Genomic DNA, 26,216 nt, shown 5'->3' with positions numbered 1-26,216 from the left:
CCATCCCCAATCCTAATCCCAGGTCCTAATCCCAGGTCCCGGGGGGGGGGGGCATAGATGTTAGCCTTGGCCTCAACCATAAACCTGGCGGAAAAGCTCTGTTTTGCAGGCCCTACGGAATGATGGAAGATCTCGCAGGGCCCGCAGCTCTCCCGGGAGCTCATTCCACCAGGCAGGGGCCAGGACCGAAAAGGCCCTGGCCCTGGTCGAGGCCAGGCGTGCCTCCCTAGGGCCGGGAACGACCAGCAGATTTCTCCCGCAGAACGTAATGGATATTGCTGAAAATGGTGACCTCAACTGGGGCAGGAGGGAGGACTGTTCTTTTCCAGACATTTCCAGACATTTTCCTGAGCCTAGAGAATGCTTGTGGGAGCTTGCACTGAATAGGCCGCCGTAGCAGCAAGTGAGGAAACCATAGAAAACTATAATTGTGCCGAAGACATCTGAATCTGACAGAATCACAAACAACTTCCTCCTTACCTACATATTGGGCTTCCAAACCAGGCTTAATCCATGTTTTGGAATCGGGTTTATTGATAGGAAACAAACTGTAGTTTGCACTTTAGGAGCAGCAGTAAAGAGTGGTTTGTCGTGAACTACAAAGTTTTCAGTATCCAGGATGCACTAACCTGAGGACTTTCAGAGCTCATTTTTCAAAGCTCGTCCTTATGACAACCCGTGGTTTGTTCTTACATCTGCCACAGTATAGGAGTCCTACACTGACCAAAACTACAGATGCTTCTGAGGAGGAAAAAAAGTAATCTAAAACAATGATGCTGGGGAGCAATAGGGCTGCCAACTTGGAATTATAAGATATCTGGAGCTTTTGGGCAAGGAGCCTAAGGGAGGTAGGGTTTGGGGAGAGGAGAGACTTCCAATGGGGTATGATGCCTCTGCAAACTCACCATTTTCTCCAGGAGAACGGATCTCTCTCACCTGGAGATGAGCTGCAATCCCAGGAGAGCTCCAGCTCCCCCCTGGAGGTTGGCTACCCTAGGTGGGGAGTGTTTCTCCTGAATGATAATCCTGTTTTATATACTTCCATATGAGCTTTTTCTCTGCTTATTTTAATCTGCTTAATATATTTGAGAAAGTCAGAAACAGAAGATTACTTCAGCCAACCCAGCTACCTCAAAGAGGGGCTGTGGTTCAGTGGCAGAGCACATGCTTGGCTTGCACAAGGTCCCAGGTTCAATCCTGGGTATCTCTAGATAAAAAGAATAGGCAATAGGTGATGTGAAAGACCTCTGCCTGAGACCTTGGAGAGCTGTGGCCAGTCTGAGTGGACAATACCAACTTTGATGGACCAAGGGTCTGATTCAGTTCGACGCAGTTTCATGTGTGATCATAATGCAAAGACTCACCCTTGGAATCCAGTGACTATCTCCTACCCTTCCTTAAAAGCTTCCCTGTACTTAGCTCATTTACATTCTCATTGCTCTTAATCATGTATTCCTGCAATTGTAGGCACCGACCAGGGTTGCTACTGGAGGGCCAGTCTCCCATTCCTCATATGCCACCCCCATTCCCTGGCACCCCTTCACAAGCCAGTGGGGCGAAACAAAGGGGGTTCACTGGCATCACACTAACGCATGACCTCACTTCCTGTGCTGAACTGGAACTCATGGCAATGCATCATGGTGACGCTCTAGGATTCACCCGAAATTTTATGGTGAGCTTCCCCATCCCCAAAGAGTTGCTTCAGAAAGTTCCTTCTGCATTTGCCTCACGTCTTATTTTGCTCAGGGACACTACTAATTTGTATTGTCATTACAGAAGGAGGGGCACGTAGACACATGCATTTTGAACCTCCACATTCAGAGGCACTCTGAAAACCAGGACTAGTGGAACACATCAGGGGTAAGCTTCGGCTTCCTACCACTGCAGGGCAACTGGTTAGCTACTGTGTGAGACAGGATGCTGGACTAAACGAACTAGTGCATTGTTTGCCAAACTCTAGGTGGGCTGGAGATTTTTCCGGTATTACAACAGCTCCCCAGATGACAGACCAGTTCTCATGAAGAATATGGCTATTTTTGGAGGGTGGATTCCATATTATTGTATCCCTGGGGTTCCTCCACTCCTGAAATCCTGCCCTCCCTAGGCTCTGCTCCCTAAATCTCCTAGAACTTCCCAACTTCGGTCCCTTGCACACACATTGGATAATGCACTTTCAATGTGCTTTTGCAACTGGATGTTCCCATGTGGAACAGGTTAATCTACTTCTAAAGTGCATTATCCAAGGTGTGCATAATGGGACCTAGAGTTGGTAACGCTAGGTCTGATCCAGCAGAGGCCTTGATATGTTAGGTGCTCCATGACGGAACATCAAGAATGATAACTTGCCATTCAGAGGAAGGGGTGAGGGTAAGCATGGGTCAAATGAGATCAGTCACACCAGGGTGTGGAATTTGCATTTAATTGCCCATTCCCAAAAACTCCATGTAGAAGCCCGTAGTTCTTCCCCAGGGGGGTGTATAACCATCAATCTTACACAATCACATCCTGAGAGGTGCGGTGCTCATAAAGGCAACGGTTCCCCAAGGCGCTGCAGCACGGAGCTTCTGCCAAGCACCATCGCCAGTGTGCCTCTACATTGCACAAACGCAATCTATATGGCCTGGTCTGGTTTCCTGCATAACCTGTGTGAGTGCACTTGAACACATGTGAACATAGGAGGACCAAGAAAGAATCCATTTCGATCAACTGAAAAGCATGCTATTTTATTTTGACTTTTCCCCATGGGGCCGTTCTGTGCCTAACTCTGGCTCTGAAAGTTTCCTCTGTTTGCAGCCCCCTCCCTTCCGCTGTCAGAAGAGCAGATGCAAGCTGTGTTTGCTTTCATTTATGTCATACATAGTCCTGATGTGGATAGCTCAGGCAAGACCAATCTTGTCAGATCTGAGAAGCTAAGCAAGGTCAACCATGACTAGTACTTGGATGGGAGTCCTCCAAGGAGCACTAGGATCATGATGTGGAGGTGGATAATGGCAAAGCACCTATGAACATCTCTTGCCTGACTGCCAGGCAATCCTAGGATCTCCTGGCCCTATGTCACAGGCCATGCAACAAATAAATGTCATAGATAAGCACTGGCATGCCAACTCATCCGCTTCCCAGCAGGTGGATTATTCCCAGAAACACCCATGGCTGGAAAAGTCATAATTGTCCATCTTTCATCATTTCTGCCACAGGAATGTCTGGGGAGAGCATGGAGGATGACTCATCACCTACCCACCTGGTGTCTCAACAATAAGATGCTTCTTCCAACCAAGTGAGGTCCAACCTTGCAGGAAATCATGTAGGTTGTCATCTAGAGACCCCGCATGGTACTTTTGAATCCCTTGATGAAGCAGTTGTTGTGTCTTTCCCTTGTTCTAGGGTTTCCAGCTCTGCATTGGGAAATACCCAGGGATTTGGGGTTAGGGCCTGAGAAAGGTGGGGCTTGGGGAGGGGAGGGATTTCAATGCTATATAATGCCATAGAGTCCACCTTCTAAAGTGGCCATTTTCTCCAGGTGAACCTACCTCTACTGCCTGGAGATTGGTTGCAATAGTGGGAGATCCCAAGCCACTTCCTGGAGATTGGCAATTGTTACTTCTTGCTGGATTTGGAGGTTACTCGTTCCTTCAATCACCATGGATCCTTAGGGGGAAAGGGCAGACCAAAGAATGGGGGACAAAAAGAAGCTCCAGTTTTCCCACCTTCTATCAAATCCAGCCGCTTAGAAGTCAAGGGTCATCCATCACCTGGCACCTTGTGCTGACCAGAAGCAGTTTTCCCCTCTGTTAATGGAAACAGACCTGTCTCCCGACTTCATGATGGGGAAATTAGCAATTCTAGGAGACAAATAAGCAATGCAAGAGGCGGTAACAAGTGAGATCTCCAACTGTGTATACGAAGAAAGTATCTGGCAAGAAATCTGAGGTAGAGGAAGTTATGAAAAGTAATAAAAAGGAATTTTATTGAAAAACAAATCAAAATAGTCCCTAATAAGAGAAATACAATTTAATCTAAATCGCATACAGAGGAAATAAAGAGATTATTGGGTTTGAAAGGAAGGATAATTGGGTCAATTTAAAGCATACTTTACTGTCTGACACATCAGGGGAAGGGTTCCAGAAGAAGCAGCCCATCTAGCTAGCTGGGTGTCATACAAGGTACCTAATAAGTCTGTGGGTTTGGCAAGAAAACAGACTCCAATTCTTCAGTAACAACAGCTCTTTATTTAACAACTCCGACTACAAACACTGAACAGAGAAAACAGAAATGCATGCAACTTATATACATTTCAGGCAGCTCGCCAAGAGCTCTGATTGGCTCTTAAACGGGCCCCTGGATTGGTCCATTAGAGTTCAGTTCAGTTATGATTGGTTGGCCTTCGAGCCATCATTTGCATATAGTGCAGACTGTCCACATACATAACAGTACCCAATATAAGAACAGAGAATGCTTGGCTCTGGGGCTAGGGGCAGGGAGCCCTAAAACAAAGCCTTGATGCAATCAGGAAGGTGATATCAAAGAAGTCAAGGCACATTCATGGGTGAACTAGATTCTGATAATGAAACTCTAATGGGCCATTTAGAGATATCGGTGGAGGGGGGTCTGTGAAAGTCCTCAGGAGTGAGTTCATTTGCATTCTGGTTGGAAGAGAGTCCAAGGCTGATTCTGCACTTACTCTGTTTATTCCGTTGTGGATGCTGCTGAATTTATTTATTTAGTTGGATGTTTATACCACCCATTCTTTCCTCTATTCCCCCCCAATTGAAACAGAAAATGTTCTGCACTCAATTGGGGAAGCTCAGAATTGGAGGGGGGGGGGGTGAGCCAAGCACAGCAGGAGCCTCTTTCCTTTCTTGAAGGCAAATCTCTGTTGAGAAAAGATGGGGCTTCTGGAGCACAGTCACCTTAAGACAAGCCTTGCAACTGGGGACCAGGAAGACTTTGAACTGATGCCCTGGCCAATCAGGGAAGACTGCTTTGCTACAGCATTGGAGGCACAAGGCAGCAAGTTAGTTCACAAAAAGCAGAGAGCTGCACATTTACTCAAGGTGGTTTTTGAAACATCGAGGCTTATATCCACTCCAGGATATCGCAGGGGAAAGGTAGGATCACCGCAAATCAATAATGTATGTTGCAGAGGGAAAATTTAAAGTGGCCAAAATCAAAGTGGAAATTGAATTCAGTGTAGATGGGAGGGATTGATTTGAACTGGGTGTGGGTAAAATGCCCTGTGCAGACTATATCCAGGTGTGGAGGACTCTCTGTTAATGTGAGTTTTATGTGCTAGTTACTAAAGACAGAAGGAAGCAGCGAGAAGAGACATTAAGCTGAAACAATACAGAATAGTTATCTGCAACTAGTTCATGTGTGGACCCTTTCATTGTTTCAGTTGTGCTCAGGTGGAGATAAAGTCTTACCCTGCCCTTTCAGTGCAAATGATTGCATTACTCCTGTGATGGCCAGGAGACCTTTGGCTTAGGCTTCACATAGAATCTGCCAGTTGACCTATTTCTGTCATGCAAAGCTTTAAGGATAGCCATATGACTGGCTTGACTTGTGTTGCTTACAGTTAATCAGAAATACAGATGGAGAATAGCTGCCACTTCTTCATCCTTGCCGCTTTCCCCTCCTTGAAAATCGAAGGGTCTACTTGGGGCATATCACCTCTTTTGAGGAGGTCATGGTATGGAGATGGGAGGGACCTCTGGGGGTATGCCATACAGTTCATCCTCCAAAACTGCCATTTTCTCCAGGACAAGTGATCTCAAGTGGAGATTGGCAGCCCTAGAACCTGGCCCCGGCAAAGAGATACTAGAACCTTCTGTTAAGAATGCGGAAATCACTGAAATCACTGTTTTTCTTTTCATTGATTTTAAAAACACATGAAAATACAGCAGCACCCATTCAGAAGGAATGTCTAGGACAGAGGTGGCCAAACTGTGGCTCTCCAGATGCTCATGGACTACAATTACCTCTGCCATGGTAATTGTAGTCCATGGACATCTGGAAAGCCACAGTTTGGCCAACCCTGGTCTAGAAGATTCCCACTTCTCTGAGCCTGCCTATAGATTCCCAGTTTCTCAGGAAGTTCTCTTACTGCAAACTTTAAGCAATTTAAAAAGATGACAAAGAAGTTTAAAGGCAGCTTCCTCTGCTCTGCATCCAAAGTTCGCTAGAAGGGCAAGCTGCGTCACGTGAAGAGGATCTGCCCTGTGCTGACGTTTTGTGTCTTGCAAATGCGTTTTAACTTTAATGGGTTTCTTAATTGTTTAAATGCCAGGAAGTTAATTGACAAATCCCATCTTGTTCTCAATTAAGGCTAGGCCCAAGCTTGTCTCTTTCTTTTTCGTTTCCTGATTCCTCTTCTTACCTGCTAGGATTCCCAGCAACTAGTGCTTCAAGCAATGCTGAGTCCCTGACGTTTCTGAAGGGTTCCCAACTTCCAGGTAAAACCTGGAGATCTTCCAGAATTTTTCTACAGACGACAGAGATTACTTCCCCTGGAGAAAAGAGCAGCTTCAGAGGATGAGCTCGATGGCATTATACCATGCTGAGGTCTCTTCCCTCCTCGTACTCTTACCTGTCCAGGATCTACCCCCAAATGTCCAGTAATTTCTCAACTTGGAATTGGAAGTTCTGATTATATGTAGATATTAATGGAAAAGAGAAACTTGCAAAGCATCAGCAGCATGGAGTAACTATAAAAAGTGTAACAGGATGTACCATGTGCCCAACAGACTGGATCAGTTATAATGAATTCATTGTTGTAATAATTTAGACCAGTGGTCCGCAAGCGTTCGCGCACTGCGGACCGCCGGTCCAGAGTGGGGGGAGAGGGCGGCCCGGGGGCCCGCGCACGCGTGGCAGCCCCAGTGCAAACGCCCTCCGGGCCGCCAGCAAATTGGCCGCTAAAGTGGCCAATTAGCTTGCGGCTCGGCAACCTTCTCTTCCCCCCCCCCCGAAACAAGAAGCTTGCCGGGCCGCGAGCTAATCGGCCGCTTTGGCGGCCGATTTGTTCGTGGCCTGGCGATCTTCTCGCTTGGGGGGGAGGGAAGAAGGAGCCGCGGCCTGGCACCAAGGCCTTCGCGGCCCGGCAACGGGCCGTGGCCCGCGGGTTGGGGACCACTGATTTAGACACTTATACCCTGCTTTTCCCTCCAATGGGGACCCAAAGCATCCTCCTGTCCTCAAGACCACCCTGTGATATATAGGCTGAGAGAGAAGAAGGTTACTCAGAGAGATTCCATGGCTAAATGGGGAATGAAACCTGGCTCTCCCAAAACTCTTCCACCACACCAGCTCCAGTTGGAGAAACTGAGACACAATTTAGGGACCTGGGGACCCCCCAGAATTAAAGCTCTTCTCCAAACTATAGAAATCAGTTCTCCTGGAGAAAACAGATGCTTTGGAGGGTGAAGCATTATACCCCCTGTTCTCCCTAGGCTTCATCTCCAAATTTCCTGGAGTTTCCAGATCTGGATCTGGCAACCCTAGCCACAACTGGTATTTCTCTTAGAAAGTGAATAGTCAGAAGACATTTCCACAATGAAATTGTCACCACACTTAACCACAACATATAGCTTTTGACAACTAGGACCAGTTTGGAGAAACTCTGAGAGTACAAATAAAAAGCAGCCTTGGAGGCTTGAATTGCTGACAAACTTTTATTTTATTGCAGAGGTTCCCAATCTTTTTGAGCCTGCAGGCACATTTGGACTTTGGACCCAGCCACAAAATGGCTGCTGCAGAAGGTGTGGCCAGTCACAAAATGGCTGCCACAACTTACCGTCAGTCACACAATGAAGATCCTTGCACTGTGAGGGCAGCTGCTTTCATGTCCAGTCATAGCCTTTCCTGGAAAAGCCCTACCTACCCCACCCACTTTCTAAAAACAATTGACAGATGTTCTACCATAATTTTTCATGGCCATGGTAACTGGAGGAATGTAAGGGGTCCTCACTAGGCAAACTCTCTCACCCGCACACATACATACTGCAGCCATAATTACATAATGCAAAACTCCCATCTCGTATTTCCTGCAATTCGTTGACTTTGGGCCCTGCTGTTTATAACTTTTCCCTTCATAACCTTGTTCTATTCCCACTGGCCAATTATGACCTTCCAGCTAACCCCCCACTGTAGGATGGCACAAATTAGTCTGCTTCTTCTCAGCTCATGAAAGAGCATTTCTAGTAATTGGATCGATATTATGGAACTGTTTACCTGAGGAAGTACAGAGAATGACTTCGTTCCGCACTTTTCAAACTGCTAGTGCAAGTATTTGTTTCCAAGAGGTTTTCTGGGAGGCTGATGAATCAGTTGGCCGAAAATGTGGCTGAGAAGTGTTATGTCGGGTGTGCTATTTTGTCTCTTAAGCTGTTTTATGTTAAACTTGATTCAAAGCCCATTCATGAGGCTTCGAAAGTCCCCGCCCCCCACCATGGCCAACCAGAAGACCTTCTCTCCCCTCCCCCCTGGCAGCAGCGCAGCCTTCCCCTCGGGCCTAGAAGCACACCCAGGGCCTCTTTGAGGCCCTGGGTTTGCTTCTAGGCCCGAGGGGAAGGCCTCCTTCTTTACTCACAGTGCCCTGCCACTTCTCCGTCGCTTTCTGGCCTGTCCTGGTGAGGGCCTAGATTGTGCCCTCACCCGATTGGCTAGAACTGCTGTCTGTCCTGGTGAGGGGCCAATCGGAAGGTGCTTCGCGCCTTCCGATTAGCCCCTCACCTGGATTGGTCCCACCCACTCTCCGCCCACTTAGCCCTTAACGAATTACGAAGAAGGGAAAAATGATTGCAGTATTTTTTGTAAGGTTCTAGTACAGTCTGGGCTTGCACTTAGGGCTGCAGAGAAAGAAGAGGGTTTAACTGGTTTAAAAAATAATTGTGAGCCTTGTTAGGGCCAACTGTGTGCTTTTGAGGAAGTAGATTCTAGTCCTCAAAAGACCATACTGGAAAAAAGTTTGTTACTCTTTCAGGTGGTCTTGTTTATTTTGGCTGCGACTCATTATTATTGACGTGAAAACATCTTATGTGGCAGCCATAGGGGAAATCTTTAAGATTTGCAACAAAAAATGCAATGGAAATCCATTACGGAAGTAATACTTGTCCAGCAAAATTTAAAGAACATGGAGACACGAGCTGTAAATATCCAGGAGGCCGGTTTAATCTAGAACCCACTTGTTTGTCTTTTTGTCCGTCCATGGGCTCTGTAAATCCCTCCTCCTGCACCATGTTTCAAGCAAATCAACTTCTTTCCTACCAATGTTCTTCATTGCCTAACTTTCACAACCATACATAGTAATAGAGAACAGTATGGGATAAATTATCTAGGTCTCCAGTGACACCTCCTTACAGATATTTTCTAGCTCTTCATGGTTTCCCTTCCCAGTTTTAATCCCCTTCTGATTTCTTATTATTTTTATACCCTGCTTTTCACTGCCCAAAGGAGTCTCAAAATGGCTTACAATCATCCATGCCTACATCAATTAATTTCCATATTAGTTGAATAAAAGACAATGGTTCTCCCCACAAATTGCAGTGGTTTTAATATGGACTCTGCTTACCTTATGGATCTTGTGTGGCTTCTCAAACCTCCCTGGGAATGACCTTCACGGGAAGACTGTATCCAAAATGGGTTAGGAATGTGTGGACAGGACGGCAAAGATTTCTACACCTCCTGCCCATGTCCTTTCCCCCACCTTATGCTCACCACTTCCCCCACCACCACCTCAGGTGGTTGAGATCTAGCAATTAGAATCTATTTAGGATTCCTGAGCCTAGGACAGGCCGTCTCAACCAGGGTTTCATGAAACCCTGGGGTTTCTTGACAGACCTGAAAGAATATCCAAAATGGGTGGGGGTTAATTTTTAATATTAAAAAAAAAACGTTAAACATTTATCGGGTGATAAGACCATATGTGGTCATGTTGACATCCCCCGCCCAATAGCCAATAATGAGCCAGGAAGGGAAGGGGCCCTGGGTGGTCATGTCACAACTATGCCTCCCAACCATATCCTGCATGATATGCAGAGCGGCTCTCCGCTCTGCGGGTATGAATCTACTGACTGTCCCGGGCCCCCGGGACGTTTGCCTGGCCTCAACCAGGGCCAGGGCCTTTTCGGTCCTGGCCCCAAACTGGTGGAATGAGCTCCCGGAGGAGCTAAGGGCCCTGTCGGAACTACCATCTTTCCGCAGGGCCTGTAAGACGGAGCTCTTCCGCCAGGCGTATGGTTGAGGCCAGGGCAGAGCCCGGGTTCCAACCAGGATCCCTAATCCATCGGCCAGTCTTTCTCTCCTCTCCCTCTTACGGAATTAACGCCCGACCTCTCTCTGAACAAGCGGGGAAAGTTATAGAATAGAATGCCATCTTTTTTATTGTAATAATGGGGTATTTATGGGATTTTATGTGATTTTACTTTGATTTTATATTTTATTGTGAACCGCCGTGAGACCTTTTGGCGAACGACGGTAAATAAATAAATAAATAAATAAATAAATAAATAAATAAATAAATAAATGATCACACCACTTCTGGGGTTTCTTGAAGCCAGAAGAATGTTAAAAAGAAAAGCTGGAATAGATGCTGGTCAGTCTCTCCTAACTTTGCCTATTTAAAAGGGCTTATGAGAGGAGAAAATGGGACAGAACCATCCATGCTGTCATAGATTCCTTACAGGAATGGTGAGATAAAATATAATAAAGTAATAAAATATAATAAAGAAATTTGTGTGCACATGAAAGCTTATTCACTTTGTTGGTCTTGAAGGTGTCGTTAGATTCAAATTTTGTTCTGTTTGATATCAATTCAACTGTAATGGTTTCTCCTAAAGAAGTCGAGGGACGCTTGCCTGGTTAGAGCGCTGAGAATTCTTTTTAGTCATCAACAGAGCAATCCTAAACAGTTATGATCTTCTCATTCAGTAAGATTAGAGGGGTGTCATTGTTTTTAGGATTGCACTGCAATCCTTCTAGCTTTCCATTTCTGAACTGTAATTCCCTTGGGAAGATTTTAAAATCAGTTTATTTTTGTAGTGCCGAAACTTCACCCACCCACAAATCCTTCTCCAGTTTCAGTCCCAATATTATAGACAAATTAGACAGGTTTCCTCTTTGGTTTTTTTGTAAAAAAAATTCATATTTATTATTCAAAGGCAATAAATAACATTTAAACATAGCACCGAAGAAACAGCGGTAACCGCAGCAGCTGTTTTAAGTACAGAGGAGCCTAATGTACTTTGAAAAAACAATTCATCATTATAACAGCTTCTGCCACATCACAGGGAGAACTTTTATAAATTATAGGCTAGAGAAATATAAATATGTATTAAATATGAATGATTATTAGCATAATAGTAATAAAAACTTGGGGATATATAGATATGAAAAAAGTGATTGCACATTCTCAGACAGGGTATGCCTAACCTGCTTTATCTCCGCTTTGATTGACAAGGCTGTCCTCAAATAAAGAAAGATTTCTGTTATCGGATAGTCTTTTGCTGGAGATGCTGAGAACTTAGGCACATGTTGAAAGTTTGGCTTTCTAAACCAGGCTTTTTAAACCTGAGTGAGGACATGTAAGACTTCCAGACGTGTCTGGTGTCCCCCCCCCCTCCAAGACACAGCAAGTGAGGAGGGGTCTGGCATCAGGATAATAATCATAGTATCATAGAGTTAGAAGGGATCTCCAGAGTCATCTGGTCCAACCCCCTGCACAATGCAGGAATAATAATAATCACAGAAGAGTGTGTGTTGACATTCACCTGATATTAGAAAGCAAAAAAAAGGACATATTTCCAGATTTACTACTTCAAACAACTGGTCACTATACCCCCACTATTTAAGCTGAAAGTTGCCTCCTCTGGGGGCAAATAGGCTCAGCCTCCCAACCCCAAAAGTGGACATTTACACCTGTGTTTTTAAACTAGAGCCCAAAAGAGGACACACACACATACACACAAAGAGATGTCCTCTAAAAAGAGAACATCTGGTAACCCTATTTGACTTTGCATTCAATATGCCTGGGGGCCTCAATATTTAATTATTTTTATTTATTAGTTAGACTTTGAGGCCACCATTCCTAGCATTGCTAGCTGCCAAATGGCCAGGAGAAAAAAAATGTCCTGACTCTTTAAAAGACATTTAATGTGCAAAAAAGGGCACATGGAGATTGTCATGGCACAGAAGCAAATCATATCAGCTGACAATTTTTTGTGTTCAAAGTGGTATTAAAAGGACAGCTTGAGGGACCAGCTCTAAAAGTTAGACTCCTCAACGTTACTGAGCCTCTTTTGGGATTTTAGGGAAAGGGTAAAAGGCACTTGGACAAAATGGCTGCCACAGAACTGCCTCACAAAATGGAGGGCACTACAAAATAGTGGGAAGTTTTTAACTCAGCATTGTCCTACGATGAGGACAGTTATTTCCACATGGGCACTTCTGGTTGACCCAAAGCTGATGCTGCCTGTGGTTTCCTGAAGCACCATCTGCTCCAGTGAGGCGGAAGAAACCCAGAATTAGTTCTTTGCTTTAGAAAAGAGGTATTTGGAGGGATGAATCAAGTGGGAACCAGGAAACACATTGTTGGGCACTGCATTGGTGGTCACTGCACAATGCCCTTCACTAACTCACAGCTAAAGAGAAGACCACCTCCATTGCAGTGAATTTTACAATTCACGACTCAGTGGAGTGTCTAAAAGGCAAATGTGAATTCCCCCCTATTATTACATTTGCAGTAGGCAAATGCAATCAATTCCAGTTGTCTGTTCCTCAATCTTGAACCAACAAAGAGGGCACTGAGGCGCAAAACATCTTGCTCTTACATTTCAGGTGCATGTGTGCACTCTATGGTGGAAAAGCTCTGGCACTGGAGAACTTCTAAGCTCCTCACTTTTGAGACCTATCAAAGTATAATATGCCCAAGACAACCCTGGTTACGTCTTGAGCACCGTCTGGTCAGTGGAACAAGGTTGAACTCCTCATCACAGATTCTACTCCAGTCAGTCTCTGAGCGTCCAGTCAAAACATTCAGAAGGTCAGTCTCGCTCCAGCCTGCTAGATGGTTTCTCCTCTTGGCCTGGTGCTGTTTCGTGCCTTGTTGGGGAAGCTCCAGTCAGTGGTTCTGCTTCAAGCCCCCCTTAGCGACTCAGAAACTGGAGACTGATTTCCTTCTCAGGGACCAAGAGCGTCCGTGTCATGGGTTTCACAGCATGTCCTTCTTGTGCTGGCTTTACTTCAAAACGCATCAGGATCTTAAATGCAGAAAGGAAAAGAAGATACATTTTAGCTCCCTTTGAGTCAAAGCTTCTTTTTTTAAAGAGTAATTGCAGAGCCATCCAAGGTCATGGGAGTCAGTTTGGTGTAGTGGTTAGGAGAGCGGACTTCTAATCTGGCATGCCAAGTTCGATTCTGTACTCCCCCACATGCAGGCAGCTGGGTGACCTTGGGCTCGGCATGGCACTGATGAAGCTGTTCTGACAGAGCAGTGATATCCCGGCTCTCTCAGCCTCACCCACCTCACAGGATGTCTGTTGTGGGGAGAGGAAAGGGAGTGCAGTAATATCAGGGCTCTCTCAGCCTCCCCTCCCTCACAGGGTGTCTGTTGTGAGGAGAGTAAAGGGAGGGCAGTAATATCAGGGCTCTCTCAGCCTCACCCACCTCAAAGGGTGCGTGTTGTGGGGAGAGGAAAGGGAAGGCGACTAAGCCCCTTTGAGCCTCCTTTAGGTAGAGAAAAGTGGCATATAAGAACCAACTCTTCTTCTTCTTCATTTGGGGTCACGAAAGCCATCTGCGGGGAGAAGGCCGAAGCCTTTCTCCACATATGCCATGATCCGCGTCCACTCCACCCCTCTAAACTGTTTGTGCTAACCAGATTTCAGTTCACAGTGCAATCTGGTTTCCCTACAATGGGTAACAGCAGCTCTGCAAGAAAAGCCACAAAACATATGAACAATGTCGTCCTTCGGAAATTTGAGCCAGTTCACAAAATCAGATCAACGAAGAGGACAGCTGAGTAAATCCACGGTGCAGTTAGGGTTGCCAGCTCTGGGTTGGGAAATGCCTGGAGACTTTGGGGATGGAGCCAGGAATGGGCAAGATTTGGAGCAGGAATGGATTTCAGTGGAGTACAATGTTACAGAGCCCACCCTCCACAGCAGCCCTTTCCTCCAGGGGAACTGATCTCTCTGTCACCTGGAGATGTGCTATGATTCCAGGTCCCACTTGGAGACTGGCATCCCTAAGTGCAGTTTAGATTTCCAACTCCTTTAGACATCCTGGACATTGGACAGTGGTCCCTTGGAAGATACGTTTGGGGAAGAAACTGAGTTGGAGTATGAGGCCATGAAATCCATCCTCTGAAGCCTCACTGCAGCTGCCATGGTGCTGAAGGCGTCCTGCAACTGATTCGCTACACCCCAAATATACTGTACTAGGGTTAGGCCCACTTTCCGCACTGGAAACATGGTGGAACAATCCCATGAACACTGTGTCACATGGCCATGCCCAGAAATCTCTGGCTGGCCACTGCTGAGACTGGATATCTCTTAGGCTCTCAGTCCAGCTGTTCTGAGGGCTGACATATTCAATCAAATCAGCTTTATAATGTAATTTGACCCTTTATGAAAGGGGCTACATTTCCTCCCAGCCCCCAGACTCACCCTGGCCAGAGCTAGATACACCTCCAGCTCTGCGATGCGCCGGCCGACGCAGCTGCGCTTGCCGAAGCCGAAAGGGATGGAGGCATAGGGGTGATGCGAGTCTTCCTTGTGCAGCCATCGCTCCGGCTGGAAGGAGTTGGGATTGGAAAAGTACTTCTCATCCCGAGAGGTGGCGTACTGGCAGAGGCTGATCAGGGTCTGGGGAAGGAAAAGGGTGTCATAAGGAAAGCAGCCCAGAAATCCATCTCTGACAGCCCACATGCACAAGCACAAGCTCTTCGTGCTACAAGCCAACCACGAAGGAAGCCCTCTTAGCTCTGTTCTTTCCAACCCATTCTCCTCCTTTTGCTATTTCATCTGGGCTCGCTGTAACCAACCACTCCCCATTTTATTTGTTCGCTTGTTTATTTATCACATTTGTAGACCACCCCGTCTACAGTCTCAGGGTGGGTGACAGCAATTAAAAACCCGTACAAAAATAGGTTAAAACCATTATGCAATCTAAAACTAATTTCCAGTGTAAAGTAAGTGCTCCGGTAATCCCCACAGGGGCCAAATACAATCCAGAATTCCTCAGATCTAGTTCAAAGTTCCGATGCGGGGAGATAGGGAGTAAAGGACAGAGGCCATTTCGATGTTAGTACATTGGCCTCAACCATGCGCCTGGCGGAACGGCATCATTTTGCAGGCCCTGTGGAACTTTGGTAGCTCCGATAGGGCCCGGATCTCTGCTAGCAGCTCATTACACGAGGCTGGAGCCAGGGCCCAAATTTTTCCCTGTGTATCTGCTGGACATTCAACAGCGTTTTTCAAACCTCCTGTCCCCTTTCTACAGGCCTGCCTTAGAATACCAGATTTGTGGCCCTGACTCACTTTTTTAGGGATGAGATAGTCTCCCACTTGGATATCCCTGTCCGAGATGACGCGTGCATTGCCGGGAATCACTGGGTACAACCTGCAGGGAGAAACATAGAAGTGAAGTGAGTCTGAAGGAACCGTTCTGCACATGCTGCAAGGCTCATGGGGGGTCTGATTGCAAGGCCCCAGGGTACTGGCCAACCATCTGACTAAGCGACCATGTTCTTACAGCTGTCTAGATCCAAAGGGGAGCATTTAGAGCAGCCAACTTTATGCATCTTAATTTATAGCCTGCAGTGCTCCTGAAACTCAGCTTTGCTGCCAGAGTTTATACAGAAGATGGGAGCTTGAGTCTTCTTGGTTGCAAAGATCCCCAGAAGCACAAAAGGACTGATCATGGGAGATATTCCTCAAGTTCTTGCACAATGGCAGAAGACTCTTTCCTGGACATAGACCTTAAAAGGCCTCATGGCTTTATATTGGCTCCAAGTTTTGCTTTGCTTTTTGGCTGAAAGGGCTTTTATTTGTGGTGGTTGTCTTGGGTTTGTGTGGCTGTCATCCATCTGAATTGCCAACACCTAGTTGAATCGCTACTAGTCAGAGGCTCTGTGATCTATTGCCGATGTTTTGAAAAATCTCTGGCTGTTCTGCAGACATTGTTCAAACTGAGTCGAGGATCCTAATGATCTGATTCAGTGTTGGTTGCTTGGGCCTCTCCACCTGCTGCTGCATGAGAACTCACCTCAGTGTTTCCTTCATCACTGCCTTCAGCAGAGGCATCTTGGCTACATCAGCCGCTGTTGGGATGGGGCTGCCTTTCATCGTGGCTGTAATTTCCTGGTAGAGGTTTTCCTGCACCTGAGGGTGTCGGGACAGCTCATACAGGCTCCAGGACAAAGTGCTTGAGATCTGCAGAGAGCCAGGCAAGGCTAGATTAATCAGGAGGCAGAGCAGGCTCTAACTGACCAGACGAGGGGCTTAGTTGCAAAATGCTTGGCAGGACAGGGCAGGGCAGGGAAGCAGATGGCTATGCCAGTGCAAAGATTCAGCAGTCCGGCAGACTATGCATGACGTCACGTGGAAGAGCCACTCCTGCTATCCTGCAGTAAAAGATTAATGGCTAGGGACAGTGTTTGACCCTGTAGTTAAATTCCAGGACTCCAGTCCAGCCACGTACACCGCACATAAACAGAAGCACCCTCTTCAAAACACAGCCACTTTGCTCATCAATGACACTGGAAACTATAGACTTGATCTCTTAGCCCCCCATGAAGGCAGACAAAGGAGGAAGTGAGGGTTGTGGTACAGTGGTTAGGGCACTGGACAAGGACTTGGAGCCCCGGGTTCCCAATCCTCATGCTGCCTGGAAGCTTACTGGCAGTGTGATCTGACACAGCTATTCCCATCTAAACCCACTGTGGGAATTCCTTGAGCCAGACATTCTTGTGCTTAATTTAACCTACCTAGCATGGTTGTTGTGACAATGCAGGGAGGGCAAACTATATACACTACCCTGAACTTTTGGGAGGAAAGGACGGAGTAGGAAGGTGCAGGCCAGAGTGGAGACCTAGAATATAGGCCTGCATGATGCTTGGTTGAGAAAAAAAAGGTACAGATCATCCAGAAGGGATGGTCTTAGACCATATTCCTATACACACTACCAAACCCTTTCATGGATTTTGTCCATCCTCCAGACTATTTCAACATGGCAGCTAAGCACACAAGACTTCTACAAGCAGGACATAAAATTCCTCCTTCTGCACACAGGAAACCCTTCCCAAAATGCTCACCGTGTCCACGCCAGCCAGCAGAAGTTCAGTCACATTGCCATAGATGGATTTCATGGACAATTTCTCCTGAGCCAGGTAGTAAGTCAAATATTTTCCTTCCACTTTCTCCCCGCGTGAGATCCTCTCTGAAATCTCAGCCATCCGCTTGTCAATGTGTCCCTTGGCTGGAAAGAAATGGGCAAGAAATGAATGCCTGTTCCCCTAGGGTAACCATCAAGCGACATGCCACCTTTGACAGGCTGGTTCTTACTTAAGGCTAGTTCTGTACAATTCAGCACAAGTAGGAGGAAGACGTTAACCATCAGAGAAAAATACAGGTTAGGACAAGTGATGGCAAATATTGTTCTCTAGACAGGAGGGTGCTTCTTAGAGGACACATAATTGTGTCCCAGTAGCAAATAGGCTACACACACTACAAAATACAACAATTACATGAAAGGGAATACTGAGTAGCCCAGATGCTGGGAAACTAACAAGTTTCTAGTCCCCACTGAGAACAACCTTTTAAAAATCCCTTTAAAAAAAACAGTATTTCCTAGTGGCTTAACACAAAAATGGTAACTGGAAAGAAGTATCCAGTGGGAAAAGATTCTCCTTCCTAACCATCAAAAATTGTTAGTGGCCTCAGAATTGTGGAATTCTCTATAAGTTACTGAAGCCAGAAAATCCTATAACAGCCATTTTTCTTATGGAGCCTTTTAGTAACATATAATAACTGGAAAACTTGACAAAGTTTGGTTGATTAATAATCTATATTTAATTCTGTTTATTTTATTGGTCGTCAACTGCTCTGGGACACGGGGAATCAAGAGCAGTATACATTTAGTTAATAGTTAGAAGAAAAGAATAATTATTGCAGAAAAAGGTTTTCCATAATTTTGGGGGGGAGAAACCCACACATTTCTGTTGCAGCTATAGACTTGTTTGTACACAAACGTGCTTAGTCCACAGTACAGGTACAGAAAAGCAAGAAGAGCTTTTTTTGTATCCCAATTTTCATTACCCAAAGGAGTCTCAAAGCAGCCTACAAAATATACTTTCCCTTCCTCTCCCCAGATCAGACACCCTGTGAGGTAGCTGGGACTGGGAAAACTCTGACAGAACAGCTCTAACAGGACTGTGAGTAGCTCAAGGTCACCGAGCTGGCTGCATGTGGAGGAGAGGGGAATCAAACCGAGTCCTCCAAATTAGGGGCAGCTGCTCGTCACCATTGCACCAAGCTGGCTTTCAGGAACACCTGGAAACACATTGGTTGGTACTGAGACCCAGGGGTGCTATGTTGGGGATCACTGTGCTACAGCAACTTTTAAATAAGCCAGACAGCTCTTCTTCATGGCACTGAGAAACCCAGCATGGATACTCACCAAATGCAAACATATAGTCCCAGGACTCGCAGAATTTCTGCCAGGGCTTGGGAAAGATGCGGTGCAAGATCTTGGGCATGGCCATAGTGAGCAGGGTCATGACAAACATGGTGTTGATGGAACTGATGAAAGTCTCCGTCTCCTTGGGCACTTTGGGCTCCAGGCAGCCGATGCGGGATTCAAAGAGGACCGAAGAAATGCCTAAGGGGAGGCGGGGGAGACCAGAAAGAGAACGAGTCACGATCGATGGAGTTACCAGAGCAGATCACAATCTGAAAGCTCATCTTGACTCATTCCTTGCCCAACCTTGAAGCTGGGGAGGGATTGGAAATGGGGAAATAAATGCCCATCTGCTGTGAAGATGATTACTTAAAACTTACTCATTTCACAAGTTCAACAAAGGGAAAGCAACAAACATTGATTTAAAAAAAATGGACTGGTGCATGACTAACCATGCCTGTAAATTATTTGGCATCTAACCAGATTACAACGTGCCACAGCCTGAAAAATCTCCAATCATTGGGGCAGAACCTGGACACGACACATTCCTAAGACTGCCGTTGTTTTCATGGTAGAAGAAGGGTGTAGTAATTGGCTTTGCCAGCATTTGCCTTCCAGAAATCAAGTGACATGTAAAAACACAGAATACATCAGGGTGAAAATATCTATAGCCCATGAGCTTCCAAGAGGAATGATCCCCCAATTTACAACAGCAACCACCACCAAAGTTTTATGATTCTGCAGGCTGTGTAGGGTTGCAAAGTTCCCCGTGTCCACTGACAGGGGCCATGGGAGTATGGTTGCCAGATTCAGGTTGGGAAACCCCTGGAGATTTGGAGAAGGAGCCTGGGGAAGTCAGGGACCTGAGTAGGCTACAATGGCATAGAGTCTAACCCCCAAAACATCCATTTTCTCCAGAGTAACTGATCTGGAGATGAGCTATAATTCCTTGGCAGCCCTAAGGCTGTCTAACTTAAGACCATTGATTCTGGTTGACAGGCAAACGAAGAGCTATGCAAAGACACGTAGCTCCAGCTTCTGCCCAATTTGAAGTTTATTTTAAAAATCTGCTAATCAAAGTGTTCAATTTGTTTTCTGAGGTTTCAGCCATTTGCTCACATATTGTCCAAGAGAGGGAACATGCGTGTTTGTTTGAATGGCATTGAAACTGAAAGGGGTGCGGAATTCTGTGTCCATTGTCAGTTCTTGAATTCACAGAATGCACATTATTCTAGAGAAAGTGGGTAGCGATGCAGCAGAAGCAGTAAGACAGGAGGCTGAGGATTACTGAACGCTGGTGCCACTGGGCAAAGATGCTGGTGACGCTGGGCAAAAGGCAAAGGGAAAGCTCCCACAACAGCCCTGAATTCCCAGGGCTTACAAGATTCCGGGCAACCCCAACCGAGACCTTCCTCACTCCCCCTCAAGAGCCCCCCCAGCTTTGCCTGTCCCGACACGTACCTTCCAGCCCAAACTTGTAGAACTCGCCCGCCACATCTTTGACCACGCGCTGCTCGTGAAGATTCCGCTGGCGCTCCAGCCGGCTGACGAGATCACTGACCACCTCATTCAGAGTGCCCGTGTAGGCCTCCACCTCCTTGGGCTTCAACATGTGTTTGCCGAGGATGCTGCGGATTTTCTGCCACTCCTCGCCTTCCCTGGGAAGAAGAGCGGGGCTTCGGTGAGCTTGCTGGGCTGGAGAAGCCCCCCGGAGAGCAAGAGAGAGCATGGTGCCGCCACAGAACACAGGCAGGTGTCATTCCAAGTGATCCACTTCGGGATCCGGTACAGGGAAGGATGCAGCCCAGCCATAACAGAAGAGCAAGTTTTACTGGCCACCCAGGGAGGCTCGGTCTGGGCTTTGAAAGTGTGGCCCTAGCTCGTCTGCCCATCGCATCTCACTTCTGGTCGTTACTCATATCCTGTGTCTAGATTGCGGAAGTGGCGGCCCAGCTGTCTTAAAAAAAGACAATAAAACACCGAGGAAGCCCTGAGTCACAGCTGCTGAGAGCCTTGCATTGATTTCTCACTCTCAGCCCGTTCGTTGCACAAGCCCAGGCAGAAGCCTACAGTTCCTGAGTGATGCACTTCCAGGAAGACAAGCGTGAAAGCAAAACAGCCCGGAAGCAACACTGGGCTTAACGTATGAAACTGGAGAAGGGCTCCTTTTATAGGCAGGCTCAGAATTTGGGTTCCGGTGCTCTTTTAACTGATGCATAAACTGTGAAGCAAGGATCCCCAACACGGTGCCCAGGGGCCCTACAGGGCCTGTGGTCACCTTTCCTGGTCCCCCCCAAGGAAAATGGGTGGGTCAGGGGGGCTTTGCCCCAGTAAGGCCTCTGATTGGCCGCCAGAGATTTCATTGGCTGTGCAGATTTTGAAAAACGTTGCTTTGGCACCAGCTGCCTCCACAGCCCAAGGACCTTCTTCGCTTTGGGCCTGAAGGCATGCTGTTGTAGCTGGCCCCGCCTCTTGCTGCACAGCAGCCATTTTGCAGCTGCGCCCCTCACATTTCTGTAATAAACCCAAGGAGGCCCACAGGCTCAAAAACATTGGGGACCCCTGCTCGAATCATAGAATCATAGAATCATAGAATCATAGAATCATAGAATCATAGAATCATAGAATCATAGAATCATAGAATCATAGAATCATAGAATCATAGAGTTGGAAGGGGCCATACAGGCCATCTAGTCCAACCCCCTGCTCAACGCAGGATCAGCCCAAAGCATCCTAAAGTAATCGAAAATAAAGCATATTTGGAGAGAGCTTCTATGAAGCTATTGAAACAGCCTTTGCTTGGGACATGTTTTGGGGATTGGTCCACTGGGATCTTTCCTGATCTCTGCCAGTCATGGCTTAATAAGGACAGTGAAGCACCACAAACTGTTGTGTCTCTCCACATTCATCTCTTTCCCAGACTCCTTGGCTTGAGAAAAGCTCCTCAAGGGGAGGCCCCAGCGACTAAACTCATGCTTTTTAAGACGCCTCTTCTACAGAGTTTTTATTCAGAAAGGCCTTCATGGATTTGGGCAGGTGTGTGTGTGTGTCAAGTATTAGGACTGGCTTGGTGAATGGCGTTTAGATAGTTGCCTTTTGCATAACTGACCGACACTGCAAATCGATTTTCAATCTGTTAGTGAATCTGGCAAGTGGATTGCTGTGCTTCCCCTCCAGGGAAGGGCAGCATACAAGTATAAAAATAAATTAATTAAAGGGGAGACACAACCGAGGAACCCCATGCCGATTGGATGCTCTGGACAGATGCTTCCCTACAGATGCCCCTCCCTCTGCAGCGTGAAGCCAATACTTACGCAGTCAGCAGCCCGTAGGAATGGCCTCGGGACACCCTGTAATCCTTCCAGGAAGAGAGGTCCGAGCGGATGGGGTGCTTGCCTTCCTGCCGCAAGACCTGCTCGATCAGGCCGGGGTCGGCGACGTTGACGGTGAGGATGGGCCCGAAGCTGGCTTTCCAGATGGGGCCGTATTTGGCTCTGCTTTCAATCTAGGAAAGAAGCAAGAAGGCAGATGCTTATCGGGCACCAGAATGGCCAGTGGGACTCCCCGGTTCTTCTTTCCCCCTTGAGCCTGTCACACACTCTCTGCCTAACCTACCTCACAGGGCTGTTGTGGGAATAAACCGTAGGAGAAGAGGGTGATGGAAACTGCTGTGGGTCCCCATTGGGCAGAAAGGAAAGAGGCATAAATAAAATCAATAACAAAACAGAAGAAGAGTAGACAAAGAGATGGTTTTTATACCCTGCTTTAGACTGTATTAGAGGGAATTTCTTTTGCCTTGATTTCATCCCATTGGTTCTGGTCTATCCCTCCAAGGCAAGAGAGAACAACTCTCCTCCATCCTCTATATGGCAGCCTCTTAAATACTTGAAGATGGTTATCAGATCCCCTCTTAATTTTACCATGCCATCCTAAGCAGAGGACTTCTAGGTCCACTGACTTTGGCAGGTTCAGAAAAGTACAACTCTGTTTGGGATTAGATCCAGATGGGTAGCCATGCTTGCAAGTCTGTAGCAGTAGGAAGGAGCCAAGTTCAGTAGCTCCTTAAAGACTAACCAAATTTTCTGAGTAGCTGCTCACTTCTTCAGAGGGGATTGCCCTGTTACTGTCCAAACTCTATACAGACTTAATCTAATTTGAACCCAATTCCTAGTATTGCATTGTTAGTTTGTCAGCAAAGCATTCTCAGATCTTGAGCACTATGCAGCCCCCACTCCCCCAGTCTGTACTTGCTCTTGTTAGAAAGGCCTGATTTTTGTTATCTTTAAGTTTCTAGTCCACATGAATCAAGGTGCTTTTCGAGCTCTGGCAGCCGAAAAACTCAGATGCAATTAAAGAGATGTAGAAGAAGCCAAATCTGTTCTTTGACTACTTTTTTATGCCAATAAAGGTACTCTGATTCTGATTCTGACTACTTTTTCAAAGGATGACTCAGCTGCTTTTTGACACACACAAGGAACGCAAACCAGTGGCAGGCAACATGGCATAGTAGTAGAAGAGGAGGAAATAGTACACAAACACACACAAATATATCTTTACAAAAGGGCTTTACGCTCTGCGGGGGCTAACCTACTGGTCGTTCCCGGCCCCAAGGAAGCCCGCCTGGCCTCAACTAGGGCCAGGGCCTTTTCGGTCCTGGCCCCAACCTGGTGGAATGAGCTCCCGGAAGAGCTGAGGGCCCTGCGGGAATTACCAGCATTCCGCAGGGCCTGTAAGACGGAGCTCTTCCGCCAGGCTTATAACTGAGGCCGGGCGGAAAGAAGATCAGCCCCCCCCCTCACAAACTGGCGGTAGAGAGCGTCACCCCCCACCGTAGATGAGGATGCGGAGAGCAAATGAGTAGGCTACGCCATCGCTGTTACAATTATTGTAAATCATTGGTTTTTATTGTCATTTTATGGTTTTAGGGGACGGGTTTATGTAAGCCGCCTCGAGCCTTCGGGGGGAGGCGGGGTATAAATATAAATATAATAATAATAATAATAATAATAATAATAATAATAATAATAATAATAATAATAATAATAATAATAATAAAAGAAGAAGCATGAGCAATTCTCAAGCCAGCTGAAGATAACAAAGGACGTTCAATTCAGCCAATGTTACAGGTAAAAAAACGTATCTGAAATTGTTATTTAGCTCTGCAAAACAGCAACTGTCCCGCCACCATTATTTCATAGATGAAGAGGAGGCATAGAGGAAGTCAGAGCTGTGATAATAGTAGTCACAGACATTATGTCCTCTTCTCCATCTAGCAAAATCAATGCTGGGACTCTGGCACTCTGGATAAAGAAGTAAAAACGTGTCGCCAGATGTACAGAACTGGGTAGCCATAGTGGAATATCGGTGTGAAGATTTCAGCCCAGTGCCCATTTACTTGGCAGCCAGCTCCACGTAACTCAGTAGGGTTTGCTTCCTCTGAAACTGCCCAAGCACTTATTGTGAAGACAGCGCTGTAGAACGATCCAGCCAGTCTTCCTGTTTCGCAGAAGTGGCCAAGATAAAAGCTTAGCTAGCCAGCACCCCTGGCTGAAGCAGGCTTCGAAACCTGCTCTCTAGCTCAGTGCCCTGGGACCACATTGGTGCTTATTCAATGCACAAAGCTCATTCATTTAAAACAATACTCATTTCTGTAAAATGGGCATAATATCCGATCTCATAGGACTGAGGCAAGGATGAGGAAGGGCTACAGAGTTATCAATGAAAACAGAGGAAGAATGCAACCTTTGGGTGGATATTGGGCAGGTCTGGGCAATGCAATTCATTCCCCCAAATTAATTAAGCAGAGAATGAGATGCATCTTTGATTTCATGATCCCATTACCAACTGAACGGAGTTCAAAAGCATCTGAGCAAGGGAAGGCATTTTGCAAAACTTTTAGGTTTGCAGATTTTTTTTATTTACCCCTTCCTGGTATCACTGCCATTTTTTCATTTTTAAAAAATCTTTAACATTTTTAAAATCTACTTGCACACTTAAGACAACCTTGTTTGACATCCATGTTTAACCTGCATCCTGGATACAGACATTACAATGCTCCCCTTGATGCCAGCCCTTGTAGATTTCCAAAAGTCCTGCTTCCAGAGCCAGGTGATTCACCCTGCGAGGTCCAAATCGCTCGGCTGAGGCCAGGAACTAAAAGCGTGTCTACCTGCAGGCTTGCCAAGCTGACCCAGAACTGTATTGACAAGGCAACCAAAGAGCGCGATTGCTTAGTCTACATTATTTAAATAGCTTTTTAACAAGCACATTTGGAGACGGCGGTAGGCATTTCAAGGTTTAAGTGCACCTGGGGGAAGCTTCTTGTGCCTTGTTTTATATCCCTTGCAGGGCATATGTTTAAACTGGTGAGGCAAGGCATCAGGCAAACACACTAACCTACTTTATGGCATCAGGAAACGGTGTGCGTTTGGACATACGAGCAGTTCTGGGCTCTTGGAGAAGCCATTCCAAATGCAACTCCCATTGATTAAATTATGTGCATCAATACAGGATGAGAAGGGCTTTCTAACTGTAAGACACTGAGAGAAAGTACTCTTCCATAAGGATAGATTCAAATGGGTAGCCGTGTTGGTCTGAAGTTGCACAATAAAATCAGAGTCCAGTAGCACCTTTAAGACCAACAAAGATTTATTCAAGGCGTGAGCTTTCGAGTGCAAGCACTCGAAAGCTCACGCCCTGAATAAATCTTTGTTGGTCTTAAAGGTGCTACTGGACTCCGATTTTATTGGACTCTTCCATAAACATTCTGCTAGAGCACCAATATGGTGTAATGTTGAATGTCGGACCAAGACTTGGGAGAACCAGGTTCAAAGTCCTACTTACGCACTGTCCCCTAGCCAACCTCACTGGGTTGTTGTGAAGGTCAAAGGGAGAAGAGAGCAATGCACATGAAAGCTTATGCCCAGAATTCCATTTAGCTGGTCAATCTGGTGCCGCAGGACTCGAACATTGTCCTATAACTTCAGACCAGACCAGTTACAACCTGAATCGATCATTAGGGAGAAAGGCAAGGCGCAAAGGAAGCAAAATAAATACACCTTAGATCATCACTCATATAAAAATCAGACTTTAAGAGGATATCCCACACCTGGAAGGGATCCTCCAAAGATCCTACCTGGAGTTCATGCAGCCTGGACAGCCCCTTTTTGCAAAAAAGGTCGGTCAGGAAGCTCACAGTGCTGGGTCCCGGCATCTCCGCCAGGGTCTTGTGAGTTTTGAGCACTCCAGGCTGACTTTTGAAGAGGGGCTCTGTCCAGCTCTCGGGAAAGCACCTCGCCAGCAACGACGCCTTGTGCGCCAGCTTGAGCGTCTGCGGCATCTCGGCTCTGAGACGGTGCGGAGAACAAGCGGGTTTTTTCGCAGGGAGCATCATTTTTGACAGCCTTTTATTGATCTTGGGCGCACATGGCACGGGCAGGCCACGCCCCCCGGCATGGCTCATTAGCAATCCCCGCCCACTCCGTCTGCGTCAGCCATCGGATTAGGCAAACCCCAACGGGCCAATCGGAAGCGGTCGCGGGAGGTGT

At 46.6% G+C, this 26,216-nt stretch overlaps 1 protein-coding gene across 1 annotated transcript; it reads right to left on the bottom strand.

The window, feature by feature from the left end:
* Positions 1-11,116: 11,116 nt before the first annotated feature.
* On the bottom strand, positions 11,117-26,015 carry CYP27B1 (cytochrome P450 family 27 subfamily B member 1). Its single transcript, XM_077328958.1, has 9 exons — positions 25,805-26,015; positions 21,984-22,174; positions 20,131-20,327; positions 18,670-18,870; positions 17,306-17,469; positions 16,258-16,424; positions 15,531-15,612; positions 14,658-14,855; positions 11,117-13,250 (listed from the first exon to the last, which is right to left on the bottom strand). The coding sequence occupies exons 1-9, from the start codon at positions 26,006-26,008 to the stop codon at positions 13,137-13,139; spliced, it is 1,518 nt and encodes a 505-aa protein (XP_077185073.1). The 5' UTR covers positions 26,009-26,015; the 3' UTR covers positions 11,117-13,136.
* Positions 26,016-26,216: the final 201 nt, after the last annotated feature.

Source organism: Paroedura picta, chromosome 3, assembly GCF_049243985.1.
Source record: "Paroedura picta isolate Pp20150507F chromosome 3, Ppicta_v3.0, whole genome shotgun sequence".
Lineage (NCBI taxonomy): Eukaryota > Metazoa > Chordata > Lepidosauria > Squamata > Gekkonidae > Paroedura > Paroedura picta.
This window is presented reverse-complemented; position numbering and strand designations above follow the sequence as displayed.

Excerpts from the sequence above, each read along its gene's own strand:
- CYP27B1 (XM_077328958.1), bottom strand. The coding sequence starts at position 26,008 with ATGCCGCAGACGCTCAAGCTGGCGCACAAGGCGTCGTTGCTGGCGAGG. Across the intron at positions 16,425-17,305 it reads TGCTGGCTGGCGTGGACACG|ATCTCAAGCACTTTGTCCTG; the intron begins GTGAGCATTTTG and ends GGCTCTCTGCAG. Across the intron at positions 15,613-16,257 it reads GTGATGAAGGAAACACTGAG|GTTGTACCCAGTGATTCCCG; the intron begins GTGAGTTCTCAT and ends TTCTCCCTGCAG.